Below are 14,093 nucleotides of genomic sequence, written 5' to 3'. Positions count from 1 at the left end.
AGCCGCGCATCCCCTTCAGCACCCCGGCAAATTTGCCGCACCCCTCGCTATCACATTCTATATTTGCAACAACGAGACTGGAGCCTCGTGTTATGCAGTGACATATCGTGTAACTTCCTTGGTATGGCCGCAAACACATCAGAGGAATCACTTAGCGAGGCATTAGCCTAATGCGCTTCAGTGGGAAGGCACCGCAGTGGCGACTAAAATCTTCCGGGTGGTGTTGTTAAACTTGAAATGGGTGCGTGGTCGGAGACAACCGCGCACTGTCCCTCCCAACGGACACATTCGAGACAATTCACGAGAGGAAGTGAGAAAGCGCGTTTCGAGCGTGGTCGCACCACCTAGTGGAGTAATCGGTATGTTACACCCTTATCCACCATTCAACCCTCGGGCAAAAAATGGCGTTAATTAGTTTGATGATGTGGGGTGTGGCTGAAAACATTTAGGAGGATAAGCTTAAACTGGGTTTATTTGGCACTTTGTGGAATTTGGCATTTCTTGGATAGGGGTGCACCAACTCTGTCGGATCCTTGAAGGGGGTGCGAGGCTAAAAGTGTTTGTGAAAGACTGTTGCGTGAGGTAAAACCATTGTAGTAGCTATAATTTTTGGACATTTAGACATTTTTGGCCAAAATTGGGTTGAGTCAAGGACTGGGGTGCGCCAACTCTCATGGTGCGTTGAAGGGGGTGCGCAGCTTGAAGTTTCTTGGAAAGGTTGTATGACATAAAATCATCATAAATTGGGTTTGTTTGGATTTACTTTAGCAGGTTGATTTGAGTTACCAGGGATGGGGGTGTGTCAACTCAGTTGGAATGTTGGAAGGTGTGTGCATCAATGTTTGGCAAAGGTTGTTATTCCATCTTAAATCCGCACGCTGCATGCTTTGTTGTGTGTTCTTGGTAATACTGGCATTAAATGTTTAATCTCATGCCGCCCTTGGAGGGTGCTTGTGCACTCCCAGGGGTGCGCACAGCGAATGTGCTGGTAAATTCGACGAGTCATGACAGTTATCGCCAAATGAATAAAGTCATCATTCGAAGGAATATACTTCTTTTCAAGACCAAACAAGTCCACGTCACTGGGGAATCGTTTGTTACAATCCGGGAGGAATTCAAAGGTTTTAGCGATTGCGTTAATGGCGATTATAATTCACCGCCAATTCCATGCGCACCTCTTTTCTTTATGGTGTTTCTCTCTGCGGCGTGTGGGGAATTATTAGGCTTTTAAAGGCATTCAACTTCATTGAGGCCTTGTGCGTCCATGCGATAAAAATGATTAACGGGCGCCTTAGAACTCTGGCGAAGGCTTGTTACGTCCGCACAAAATACACCCGCACCTGACATGTATCATAATGTCGCAGCGGGTTCAACTTCGTGGGAGAAAAATAAATGAGTAGCGGAGGTAAGTTGGAGATTTCAAAGTTACCCCCCGCGGTTTGAGGCTATTTTCGGGAAGTGTCACTGGCTAATTCCTGTCTTTTTTGTGGGCTCACAAGCTGATCTTACTCGGCTTTAGGAGTCACTCACAAAACTTTTAAAAAGGAAGTTAGGATTGAGTGTTTCAACGCACCCGCAGAGTTGGCGCACCTCTATATGAAACATCACAACGCCATTCCCACACACAATAAAGAGCTTCCAAATGTAGCCCATTTACATGCATGACTTGCATCCTTTCTTAACTTTTTAAGAGGCGCACCCCCATAGCACACAAAGTTGGCGCACCCCACCATCAAATTTGACACGCCGATCCCTGGCAACCCAATCACATTTCCATACAAAAAAAAAAACTTTAACCCAAAAAGCCTGTTTATGAACAGCTTTTACTAGACTTTTAAAGTCACGCACCCCCTACTACACCCCTACAGAGTTGGCGCCCCCATCCAAGGCACCGCAGGTTGTTTCCTGCCAGAAAAAAGTCAGTTTTAGCTTATAGCTACATATATTTTGTCATCGAACATCCTTAACCAAACATTTTAGACCTTGCACCCATTCAACATTCCAACAGTTGGTGCACCCTAATCCTTGAAATCCCAAGCCTATTCCTGCCGAATAAGTCATTTTATGAACCTTTACCAGACTTTTTAAGCCACGCATCCCTTTCAACACCCATACAAAGTTATATGAAGCACCACAATTTAATTCCTGCCCCAAAAATCCTTGTTTTATCTTATAGCTACGTTGATTTTATGTCATTCCACAAACGTTTTAAGCTTGCGCCTTCTTCAGCACACAAACTCAGGTGGCGCACCCCTACCGGAGGCACCACAGACCCACCCAACTCACCAATAAAGATCCACATAAACTACATTTAGCATATAGGTACATCACTTTTCCTGCATTTTTTTCGCTGCGCACCTCCTTTGACACTCTGACAAAGCCGGCGCACCCTTTTCTCGCCAACCCCACTTCCACGGAAAAAATACAAACAAATCCCATTTAGCAAGAAGCTTCGTTTCCACGTGATTGATCACCATACTTTTGAGTGCGCGCACCCTCGTATCAGCAAACTTTTCTAGCCCTTTTTCCACCACTGGTACCCTTTTTTCCCACATGTTTTGGTTTCCCGTGCCAATCATCTGTTGGTGCTCCTCCAGTGCCAGCGTGGCTCATGCATTTATTCATGCACACACATCACTGATAGAAGGAGGGAGGGAAGGTTCTCATTAGCAAAGAAAGCAGCTTGTCTCGGGCAGTAAACAGAGTTTGCTTTCCCTCCCTCACACACCCCAATTTTGTTCCCCAGCGAAGGGAGACACAGGAAAAGTGCGTTTTTGGTTCAGCGGCTGCGTTTTGAAAGGGGAAAACTTTGGAAAAAGTCCAAAATGTCACGTTGATTTTCAAGCCGTCAGCGCACGCCCTGAGGCGTACCCCCTTAGTGCGGCTTACGACTAAGTTGATTCCACGTGGCATAAATGCCTTTCCGGAACTTTTCAAGCGACACACCCCAAAATCCCGGTAGCTGCATTGATTTTATGTCGTACTACTTTTTCTTGAAAACACGGGAAAAAGTTGACTGTATATACGCAAGCAGATATCAGCAAAAAGGGGAAGGATTGCTTACACGCTAGCCGCTTCTACCCCCACCTACACCACCAGCTCATCGCGCGTGTCCTGATACCATCATCCATCTATGCCGGGAAGATGCGAAAGATGAAGTGCAAGGAGGAAGAGGAGGAGGAAGAGGCATACGTGTGCGGCGCTTTCCTGAAATTTACTCTGAATACGAATGGCTCGGCTGTCACTGATAAAAAACCTCACAAGGGGGGAAGAACAAGTTTCTCACACACACACACACACACACAACGTCTACACGGGCACGCATTGCCATGGCGAAATCTCCAGACAAACTTTCTACCTACCTAAGCAACACCCTTGAAATACAGATCGGCCAATCAGAGCGCAGCACAGAGCAGGTGTACCGCAATTGTACCCTACAGTGATGACATCACCACAAAAAGTTCAAATTGTTCCACTTAGGGGGTATTTCCAGAATATTTGGGTTGAATTTCAAATTGATCCACTTTGGAGGTGTTTCCAGGATATTAAGGTTGAAGTCCGAATTGTTCCACTTTTGGCGCATCTCCATAATGTTTAAGTTGAACTTCAGATTGTTCCACTTTAGGGGTGTTTCCAGAACATTTAGGTTGCTCTCCAAATTGTTCCACTTTTGGGGTGTTTGCTAAAAATTTAGGTCGAAGTCCGAATTCACTTTGGGGTGTGTTACCAGAATATTTTGGTATACACCCGCAGAACATTTTGGTTGAATTCCATATTGTTCCATTTTTTTTTTAAATATTCCACATTTGGAACTCCAAAACATTTTCATTTCAGTTTTGGGCTCCCATAAGTTCCCTGTGACTTATTCCTTTAAAAATTTCCTTTCCCGTTGTTCTTGTCCCATTTTTAAGGCATATTTCTGCCAGAAAATGTGAACTTCACCTTGTTCGCACCCCTTTTTCCTGTCACTATTGTTCCATTTCCTGTTATCATCCCATTTTCCTTTTCAAAAGAAATTTTCGGTTGAACTTCAAATTGGTCTACTTTTGGGGCGCTTTCCAGCACACGTTGGTTTGAACTGAGTCGAAAAAGTGCCGAGTCAGCAAAGGAAGCTTCATTAGTGCGGTTGTTGGTCCCCAGATCGAGTCTAATGTGTGCAGGAGTCATTTGAGAAGGCTATATGACAGGATATACAGCAACGTCGCTGTAACCATCGATTGAGCCGCTTTAAATATCCATCGACATAACAAGCGCGCGGCTAAATTTCTCGACAGCGAGAATAGCATTTATCGGTTAGCTTAGCATCGCTCTCATGAATCTTTAAACCGGCCAGAATGCTTTTATTGTGCGGCGCTTGCTGTCGAGCTCTGGTCAGCACATCACTCACATCCTGTTGTTGTCAAACATTTCAGCACAATTTTATGACCAATTGCAGTGCAGTTTGCGCGTGAAAGTTTACAATTGGAAAAAAAAAAAAAAATAGAGGACTGGGTCTTTTAGATTATTATTTTATTATATAAGAGGGATAAGGGTTTCCATTACAAAGGCACATTTTCCATTGGGACGTGTGATGGAAAAAAATTTTTTTTTAAATTGAGGACTGGCCAGTGCAGTTAGATTTTATGGACCCTGCATCGATTTATCAAAGCCGTGTTGTTGACATGGCCACGCTGCCTGGCATGTTTGCACCCAAGACATTCATAAATATTTCATAGGAGCCTGCTCAGTTCCCTGCTTGTGCCCACAAACAAAATATTTCTCGGGTCTCGTTTGAATAATGGAAAAAAAATATGTATCTACGGCTTTGAACGATATGTTTACAAAGGTATGCGGAGGAAAAAGGGGGGGCCACATTAGGAGGTTTGCCAGGAAACGCGACAGTGAGAAGACACAAGTTGGATTATTGATTGAGTGAAGGTGCAGACTGCCACGTTAGCTTCTCGCGCTAGTTCGTGATTTGTGTTGCTGACAGTAAGGCTTCGAAGGTCGTGTCAGAGACATCTAAGGGTTTAAGTCAAACTGCAAATTGACCGACTTCGGAGGTAGCATCAGATGCATAACAGAGTTGAAGTCGACACCCCCGAATTTATAACCCTCTGGCGTAGTTTATTGGATTTACTGGAGCAATCTTTAGTATGTGCGACCTACCCAATGCTGGTTCGCCGGACGGGCTCTTAAGTAAGTCGTTTATTTCATCTCATTGAGTCGCACATTGTCCAAGTTTCTAGGACTCTCGGACGGATCAATTTTGTACTCTTTTGTTTTCGGGTACTTTATGAAGTCCGATTACGTGGTCCAGACGACACCTTGGAAATGGAGACGACACTAAAATATCCCTCTTGCTGCTTCTCGGTGCTTTCCTGGACAGCTGCCTTGTTGAGTCTCTATTTCCAACCTAACTCTTTTTGTACCCCCAAATACACGGCAAGCATTCGGCCAGACGAATGAAGGGAGCCCCGGGGGGCGGTCGATCAATTTACGGCGGTAATTCATTGCTTTAACAGTACTTAGTTAATGGGGTCACCAAACTGCCAGATGATGAAATCGCACGCGCGCACACGTGGATCGATGCACATTACCATAAGCCATCGTCTGGATTGATAGTGCAGCAAGAAAAGAAAAAAAAAAAAGGGATCACCACTGAGAAATGGCTTCATTTATGCAACACAGATTGAGAACTTAGCGAATGTTGTCTAGTTGATTCCTGGCAAGGCAAAGGAGGGATCGCTGAAAGTCAGCCCACATATTTTGCATCTTTGGAGGTAGTAGTAGAGCTACAACAGGGCAGAAGTTGTCCTTCAAGTTGACAGTTCCCAAAGGTAGTATAAGAGACATAAAGCGAAATCGTAAATTGGCTGACGACGGGAGATAGTCTAAGGTGATAGCGATGGTCCGAGTTGACGTGTAAATTTCACGGTGTCCGTGGTTGAGTCAGAGGCGTAGGCAGCTTGGAAGCCGAAGTTGACTCAAAGCCTCAGAGGTCATATCAGAAGTATGATAGGATCAAAGTCAATCTGTAACTTTAGCAACTCCAGATGTAGCATCAGAGGCATTAAGAGGTGAAAGTTACCTTGCAATTGTGCTGACACTGAAGGTCATAGAAGCATAACAGGGTCAAAGTCCACTCGTGAATAGACACTTCTCCGATGTAGGAAGTGAGGCATTACATCGGTCAAAGTTGAGCAGCAGATTACTCGGCTCCTGAGGAGAAAAGCAGACTCGAAGTCGAGACAGGAAAGAGCCATGTCATGCTTCGGCAGACTGGTTTAAAGCATCTGAGTCTCAAGTGATGTTCTGAAGTTGTTAGCTTGTTAGTGACCGACCGCTGGCTCTGGACGTGATGCCGGGCCGGGCCCGAGCTGCCCCTCTTAATCGCTTTTACCTCACCAGCGCATTCAGCGAAGCGACAACATTTCCTCACCGCGCACCGTGACACCCCTCTTGTTTTCTTTACATCCATGTTGTGTAACACAATGGATTGAGTCCAAAACAAATGTTTCAGCGCTGAACCTTTCAGACAACATTGGGGCGCTGCCAGACAGAAGAGAATGGCTGTGTAAAGAACCTTTCACACCGCTTCAGAAAGCTGGCAATTTCCGGTTTTTGGACCGAGTCGTTGTTTTGTGGGACTAGCACTTACACGGACGGAATGGGGGTGGGGTTCAAAGTCTAACCACGAATTTGCCAGGTTTCCGAGAAGGACTATCGAATTCATTCGCTTCTCGTGTCAGAGGCATAACAAGGTCAAAGTCGACATGCTAATTTGGCATCTTAGCTAGCTTGGTGTAGGGAGTTGGACACCCGACAGTCACTTCTCCCAACACCAATTCTTGTCCAATTTGTACACACTTAGCTGCGTTCTGTATGAAAGGTGAATAAAAGCTCAATCTCATCTCTGTGTGAAAGAATGCCTTGAGAACGACTTCTCAGACCCAGCACTCTTCATCCTTTCAAGAGTTGCTAAGATGACGGCCTTACAAAGTGATACCATAAAGCTTCTCTAGGACAAGAACTTTTTTTCTTATCTTTTGGATCCGTGGGAAAAGAATCCGAGCCAAGGCGGACAGCAGCATTATGAGGATTTTTTATTATTGTCCGGAGATAATAAGAAGCAGTGGAGATAAACACATTGTCAGTGCAATTTTTAATTACAGTCGAATGTACTTTTTTTCAGCCAACAGGTGGCGCTACAATACAATTGCGCATAATACACAGAGTCCCAAAATAGATTTGTGCCCTCCTTAGACTGTAATTTAAATGTGATTTGGATTATAATCACTATACGCTGCAGTTATTCAAAGTCTTAATGATGTATTTCGTCTCTTATTTGAGGTCTTAGCATCACAGGGACATTAATCCACCTTTATATACAATACTTGGCATGTTTTATATTCGTTTTGCATACGAGCGGGCTCATTGTCATTCAGCGGCATGCCTGCGGTGCCATTTGCGCTCAGACCTTCACTCACTCTTTTCATTCACGTCGTTTACTCCGTGCCTCTTTTATTTTGTTCATGCAGATCTGCTTTGCCCGATGGAAATCACCCGAGCCACTGTTGTACCTGAGCCATGACGTCCAATTTGAAGCAGACCCTATGTCAACTCTCAACTTTATTTAGCTTCGTGGCATTGAATATCAATCTCGTTGTTGGATTTAGTAATCACCACGGCAAATTGGCAGTTGCCATACTCAAGTGATTTTGTTTTAGCACCTGAGTAACTTTGAAAGAAATGAATAGCGTTAACGTGGTATTCCGTGTGTCTGGTTTTTTTTTCTGGCAGATTCTGGCCATCATATCCATCCTGTTCATCATCCTCTCCACCATCGCGCTGTCCCTCAACACCTTGCCAGAGCTTCAGGAGAAGGACGAGTTTGGCCACGCCAACGACAACCCCCAGCTGGCGCACGTGGAGGCCGTGTGCATCGCCTGGTTCACCATGGAGTACCTGCTACGCTTCCTGTCCTCGCCCAACAAGTGGAAGTTCTTCAAGGGTCCGCTCAACGTCATCGACCTGCTGGCCATCCTGCCCTACTACGTCACCATTTTCCTGACCGAGTCCAACAAGAGCGTGCTCAAGTTTCAGAACGTGAGGCGCGTGGTGCAGATATTCCGCATCATGAGGATACTGAGGATCCTCAAGTTGGCCCGGCACTCCACGGGGCTGCAGTCCCTGGGATTCACGTTGAGGCGGAGCTACAACGAGCTGGGCTTACTCATTTTGTTCCTGGCCATGGGCATCATGATCTTCTCCAGCTTGGTCTTCTTTGCCGAGAAAGACGAAGACGCCACCAAGTTCACCAGTATCCCCGCCTCGTTCTGGTGGGCCACCATTACCATGACCACGGTGGGCTACGGTGACATTTACCCGCAGACGTTACCCGGAAAGATCGTCGGCGGACTCTGCTGCATCGCAGGGGTGCTGGTCATCGCCCTGCCCATTCCCATCATCGTCAACAACTTCTCCGAGTTCTACAAGGAGCAAAAGAGGCAGGAGAAGGCCATCAAGAGGCGGGAGGCATTGGAGAGGGCCAAGCGCAACGGCAGCATCGTGTCCATGAACCTCAAAGACGCCTTCGCCCGAAGTATGGAGCTCATGGATGTGGTGGTGGAGAAAGGAGAGGATAAAACCTCCCTGGACAACCACCTGTCGCCCAACCGCTGGGGAGGCTCCACCGGCTTAGCCACCTCGGAAACCGACCTCAAGTCGCCAGACAAAAGGGCCCTGGGGAACGCGGTGGCCGGCGCGCCCAATTCCCCCCGCCGGATCACCATCGCCACCACTGGGAGTCCTCGGTGGACGAGCAAAACCCCGCAGCACCTCAACGTCCAGAATCTGGAGGAGCTGTACAACCAGATGACCAAGTCCCAGTCCTTCACCAACCTCCACACGGCCAGCTCCATGAGCACGCTGAGCACCACCCTCGCCGGCCCGGGCTCACCCAAGTCGTCCCGCAGCCCCGAGAGCACGCTGAAGGAAGAGCTGGAGATGAGGGAGGTGGACGCAGCCAAGGGCAGACACCTCCAGGTGCCTTCGCCTCTCCATCTAACGGCGGTTCAGCTTTCGTCGGACGACGTCCTCAAAGACGGCGTTTATCAACCTGTTAACCGGGGTGACGCCTCGCAACTCCGTATAGAGGAAGGGGAGACTTTCAATAGCGCGGTGGAGAACATACAGAAATCTCTTCGTGGGAACAACCCCCTTAAAATTAAGGTGGGAAAGACGTCCGCGGAGGGCCCGCCCACGCCACCGAGCACCACGTCCCCCGGAGACATAAGCTCCAGCCTCCTGGAGGAAGAGTCGCCAGACGGGGAGACGTCGCCGCTGATGGCCGGCTCGGAAGCTCTCATCCGGGCTGCGGAGGAGGACGACCGTGACGAGGCGGGGGAGGCCGGCCCGTTGGTGGACACGCCGCCCGGTGACGAGGGCCCATCCTCGGGCAACCGCCTGATGGAGGTGGCCGGCGCTACGGGCGTGCCCCGGTCGCCCAAGACCACCACACAAAACTGTAACCAGGTCGGGGCGGGTGACGGGGAGGCCGACCAAAACGGACACAAAGCAGACAACCACATTTTCACCTCCGACATCCACCTGATACCCGGCGAGAGCGGGCTCTCGCCCACCTGCGAGACCAGCATGTGACTGCGAGAGAGCCCCTTGACAGAGGAGATGTTTCTGCATGGCATGGCAAGCCCCTTTTACTTGTGTCGTTGTGTACCGCCCCGACAAGAAACGACTGTCCCCAAGGAATCCACCCACCGGCGGAAACGGTTTCCGCCGTGTACATAGGACAACCTCCTTTTCCATTGCACAGATAAACTGATCTGTAAATAAGCATGCGTTTTTTCGAGAAAGAAAAAGACTCCTCTTTTACGGTGCTTTGTTTGCTGTGTAAATACTCGGACACGAAAGGCAAAGACAACGCACGGGACAAAAACAAACAAACAAACAAACAAAAAAAAAGGACGGCGCCATTGTTAGCAATGTGAAAAATGGGGCAGGACGACCATTGTAGCGACCTATTTATGAAAAATAACATATCATTCATTACCTTTTGTGGAAAATGCAAAGTGTTCCCGTGATGAATGATCCTGTGATTTGTGTGCGCGTGTATGTAAAGTTCTTGAAGTTTAAGTTCCGATATTCAACCACCGAATGAACAAAATAGCAATCCGGTGTTTAGAAGAACATATAGATATTGTAACGGATACTTCAGGTTTTTAGGGAGCTTGTGGCTCGCTTGGTTTAGCACAGTTGTCTCACAAAAACAACAGCTTTCAAATCCAAATCGTGGAAGTGAAAAATAGTCATTTGTTTCTAAAGAGGAGAAAAACTGAACGATGTTACCTGTAAATCAAAAACTTGTTCCAGGTTTCTCACACAAAACAAAACTTCCAGCCTGGATTTAGCACCTTTACAAACACCAGGAAGGACTCTTGTAGCCATACGCATCGTTTTAATGCTGGGAATAAATTATGTACTCTCCAGCGTATTTACGCTTTTAAAAGTTATTGTTGAATTAAAAAAAAACAAAAAGCTTATTCTAAAATAAAATAGTTCTAGAGTGGTTGTAGCATTTTAGCCAATTCTAATAATTCAACAGTAGATTGAGAACCATAAAAAGCAATTATTATGAAGACTATTTATGAATTCCGACACCTATCTGCTTTACAATGTAAATGAATCTAGTTTGGCAATTGAAGTCAATATTCCTTCAGATATCAATGGACCAAATCAAGCACACAAATATGCTTGTGTCTATTACACGAATATACGACATGTAATTTTCGCGGTGTAGCTCTAGTTTTATACAAGCCTCCTGTTTGTGTCGCCGGTCAAATTGACCCGTTTTGACCGTTTTAAAATAGTACCTTTTCGGTAGGAAACTGCTTCTGCCTGGCTTAATGAAATATTAACAATGTTTATTGCAATTTTTCCCCCCTCTTTATTTTTTGACACTTCCGGATAATTAAATGTCACGGGTAAAACGGACAGGAACATTACTGCTGTTCCAGAGAAGCAAACATACAGAAACAGGAGGGTGACATATTTAGCTTCCTAATTGTGTTCATCATTTTTCGTGTGTGTACATTTAATTTATTGTGTTGTTGTTTTGTTTACACTGACAAAGTTGCCTTTCAATTCCAATTTATGGCTGGAATATTTATTGGAACACGTGGCTGTGTGTATTTGTCATTCTTAACTTATTTCAAATGTATTTTCCATCTGTCTCTTGTCTTGAACCTACTGTAGAAAAGAGAGAGAGAGAGAGGGAGAGAGGTGTGCTGAAAGTACAATATATATTGTATAATATACTGCGTCGACTACTGCAAAAACTATGCAGGCCAAAAATTGTGGCACTTTATTTTCTTCTGTCTATGGGTGATTTGTACAGACAGACAAATGACGATGTATTTTTCCAATGTTCTATCTTTAATATGAGGCAAAAGCAGTATTACGCAAACACAAAAGAATTTCACCACAATTCAACTGAACATTTGGTGGTTATTTGATTTCCGCTTTTGAATATATCGCTTGCATATGCAGGTTGCATCTCAATATATTCAGTGCCGTGGAAATTTTATTTCAGCAGTTCAGTTCTAAAAGTGAAATTCATGACTACATACAGAGTGAAATTTAGTTGTTTTTTTTTTTTTTTTTTAGTTTTTTTTAGTAACCTTAGGCATACTGTATAGAATCAATCATATTTTTTCCTCTTGAAAATGAAGCACATCTGGACCCCCAGCATTTTAAAAATGTTAATTTAAACCCAATTTTTGCGCAGGTGACGTTTACTGTCAAAATAAAGTTCAAACAGAAAATTACACTTTGTGTATTTAAAACAACCAAACAATGTTGCCTTAAGAACCCATTAGCTTAAAATGCCATTGACATACTAATGGTTAGCATCAATATTCTCGGTTTTAGAACGCTTTAAGTAATCGATATTTGAACAAAAACCATTGATGTATATATATGTACATGTAGATAGATAATATAAAAATAATCACAAGCATATATGCTTTATCCTCTACCACAAAATGTCTCATTTTAAAGCGTCGTACTGAGTCACTCACAGTAGAAGTGAAAGTATTCTTCTTAGGTATTTACATGACGGTATTACACTGCCTCCCGGTGGCCACGGCGGGCACACCAGAAGGAGTATCACATTAAAATAAATTGCAGCATTCAATTTTATGAATCCAGTTTTATGAATCTGTGCAGTTTGCGAGAGTCACTTTTTCAGCTGAACTACTGAAATAAATTGATTCTCATTTATTGACTCTGTATGTACTGTCGGGCACCTAAACATTGCCAGACACCAAATAAGGACAAATGCTGATCCAAAAATGGCCACAGTCCATTTGTGGTTTTTGAGGAGAATTATTCTATTTTTTCTAAAAAATATATATAATAAAATAAAAAATACAAAAAAAAAGTCTCACAAATGGAGCATGACCACAGTTATGATGACGTGCGCCTTTTCACAACCAGGTGGTGGTGGTAATTAGTTGCTATCATATATATATATATATATATATATATATATATATATATATATATATATATATATATATATATATGAGAGAGAGAGAGAGTGAAAGGCGCTGTACAGATAGTCTAATTTTATAGGCGAAATCAGGTCTTTATGTAATGGATACAATTTGATGCTATTGAGTTCTCAGGTTTTCTATAACTCCCTGGATGTTTTTTGCCTTTGTTTCTCCCTTCTATTAACATCAAAGAAATCCACATTGATGTCTAACTGAACACCGCCGAGCGCTTCCGACCTCACGGCGCACCCCCCCGGGAGGGCCGATCGATGGGGAGGGATCGAATGGATCCTCACACTTGTGTTGCATCCGAGTTTATGTGAGTGTGGATGGGTGTGGGATCCCCCTTCAAGGCAGTGGAGCAGCGTGGCTTGTCTTTTGTCCATTTAGGGCCACCAGTACGTTACCTTCCCGCATTTAATGTAGCGACCATATTGTGTCTGTTGCGCATGACTTTCTTTGTTTCACACAAATGTCATGTAAGCGTCACCCCACAGGAAACAAATGAGCATTTTCGGACATTGCTGCTGACAATTGGGGGCGCAAACCAAGAGTAGTAAAAGGTACAGGTTTGCAGTGATGCTTTTGCAAATGAAATGCTCATTTTAGAAGATAATTGAAACAATTTGTCTTGAAATTTTGCTCACCCTGCTAAATTTCGAGGGTGACATAACTTATGACATATTTGACATAACGTCTTCTACAACGATCTTTTTTCCTTTTTTTAAACACTGTGCACCCCCAAATGTTGCACCTGCCCAAACAATCAGCATATTCAACCCATTTTCTTTCTCTTGAAAATTTAAGCAAACCCATAAATATTCCCAAAAACCCTGTATGATCTTAAAAATGTCCAACGTATTACCAAAACAAGCCTCAAGAGGGTGCTGAATTCTCCATCACACTTGCTTATTTGGGCTCAAGAAACAAGTCAGCAACCCACGCTACGCCACTGTATATATATATATATATATATATATACATATATATATATATGAGTGTGTGTTAGACATGACTGTTTTTGTTCCTCAGCATCCTCGTTTCCTTCATGCAGGCCTCTCACGCTGACGTTAACATGGGGGATTATTATTGTACATAGCTTGTGTCTTTTATTTTCTCTGAGAGAATGGCTCCTGATCACAAACACACACATAACAGTTTCTGTACAAAGCGACATCTTTGTATGCATGTTGTAGTCCATAGGATGATGTGGCCGCAGAACACTTTGTTGTCGTGTCTCCATGTTCCCCCACCAACACCAAGTCTATTCGTATATGCAGAATAACAAATAAATGTACATATAACAACTGCTGTTAGTATGCATTCTCCTCTTTATATCTTTCTTGTTTTTAACCCTTCGAGCCTGCCCAAAGCCGCGCCCCTCAAGCATTTCCATTCGCAATGGCATGTGATTATGAAAGTGCGTAGTTGTTGTCATCACATAAAAGCGCTAGCGATGCTAAGTTAGCATTAGCACTGTAAACATGTCGATGTTAGCAACCGTTGCTTACGTCGGTAGCATGATTTGTTTGTCATGGT

The 14,093-nt window shown here is 44.5% G+C and overlaps 1 protein-coding gene and 1 long non-coding RNA gene across 3 annotated transcripts in view; one reads left to right on the top strand and one right to left on the bottom strand.

The window, feature by feature from the left end:
• Positions 1–12,513, top strand: part of kcnb2b (potassium voltage-gated channel subfamily B member 2b) — a 48,259-nt gene extending 35,746 nt beyond the window's left edge. For both annotated transcript variants that reach the window (XM_086020423.1, XM_086020424.1), the window contains exon 3: positions 7,783–12,513. In XM_086020423.1, coding sequence (XP_085876549.1) covers positions 7,783–9,642 — 1,860 coding nt within the window. In that variant the 3' untranslated portion in view covers positions 9,643–12,513. The remainder of the gene's footprint in view (positions 1–7,782) is intronic.
• The window catches only part of LOC147127227 (uncharacterized), a 32,506-nt gene that overhangs the window by 16,895 nt on the left and 1,518 nt on the right, over positions 1–14,093 (bottom strand). Inside the window, exon 2 of the long non-coding RNA XR_015084216.1 lies at positions 6,071–6,201. This is a non-coding gene — a long non-coding RNA (uncharacterized LOC147127227). The remainder of the gene's footprint in view (positions 1–6,070; positions 6,202–14,093) is intronic.

Source organism: Filicampus tigris, chromosome 21 (assembly GCF_054856515.1).
Source record: "Filicampus tigris isolate MCC_2025a chromosome 21, RoL_Ftig_1.0, whole genome shotgun sequence".
In the NCBI taxonomy this organism is placed as follows: domain Eukaryota; kingdom Metazoa; phylum Chordata; class Actinopteri; order Syngnathiformes; family Syngnathidae; genus Filicampus; species Filicampus tigris.
Note: the sequence above shows the minus strand (reverse complement) of the source record. Positions and strands in the feature narration are given on the sequence as shown.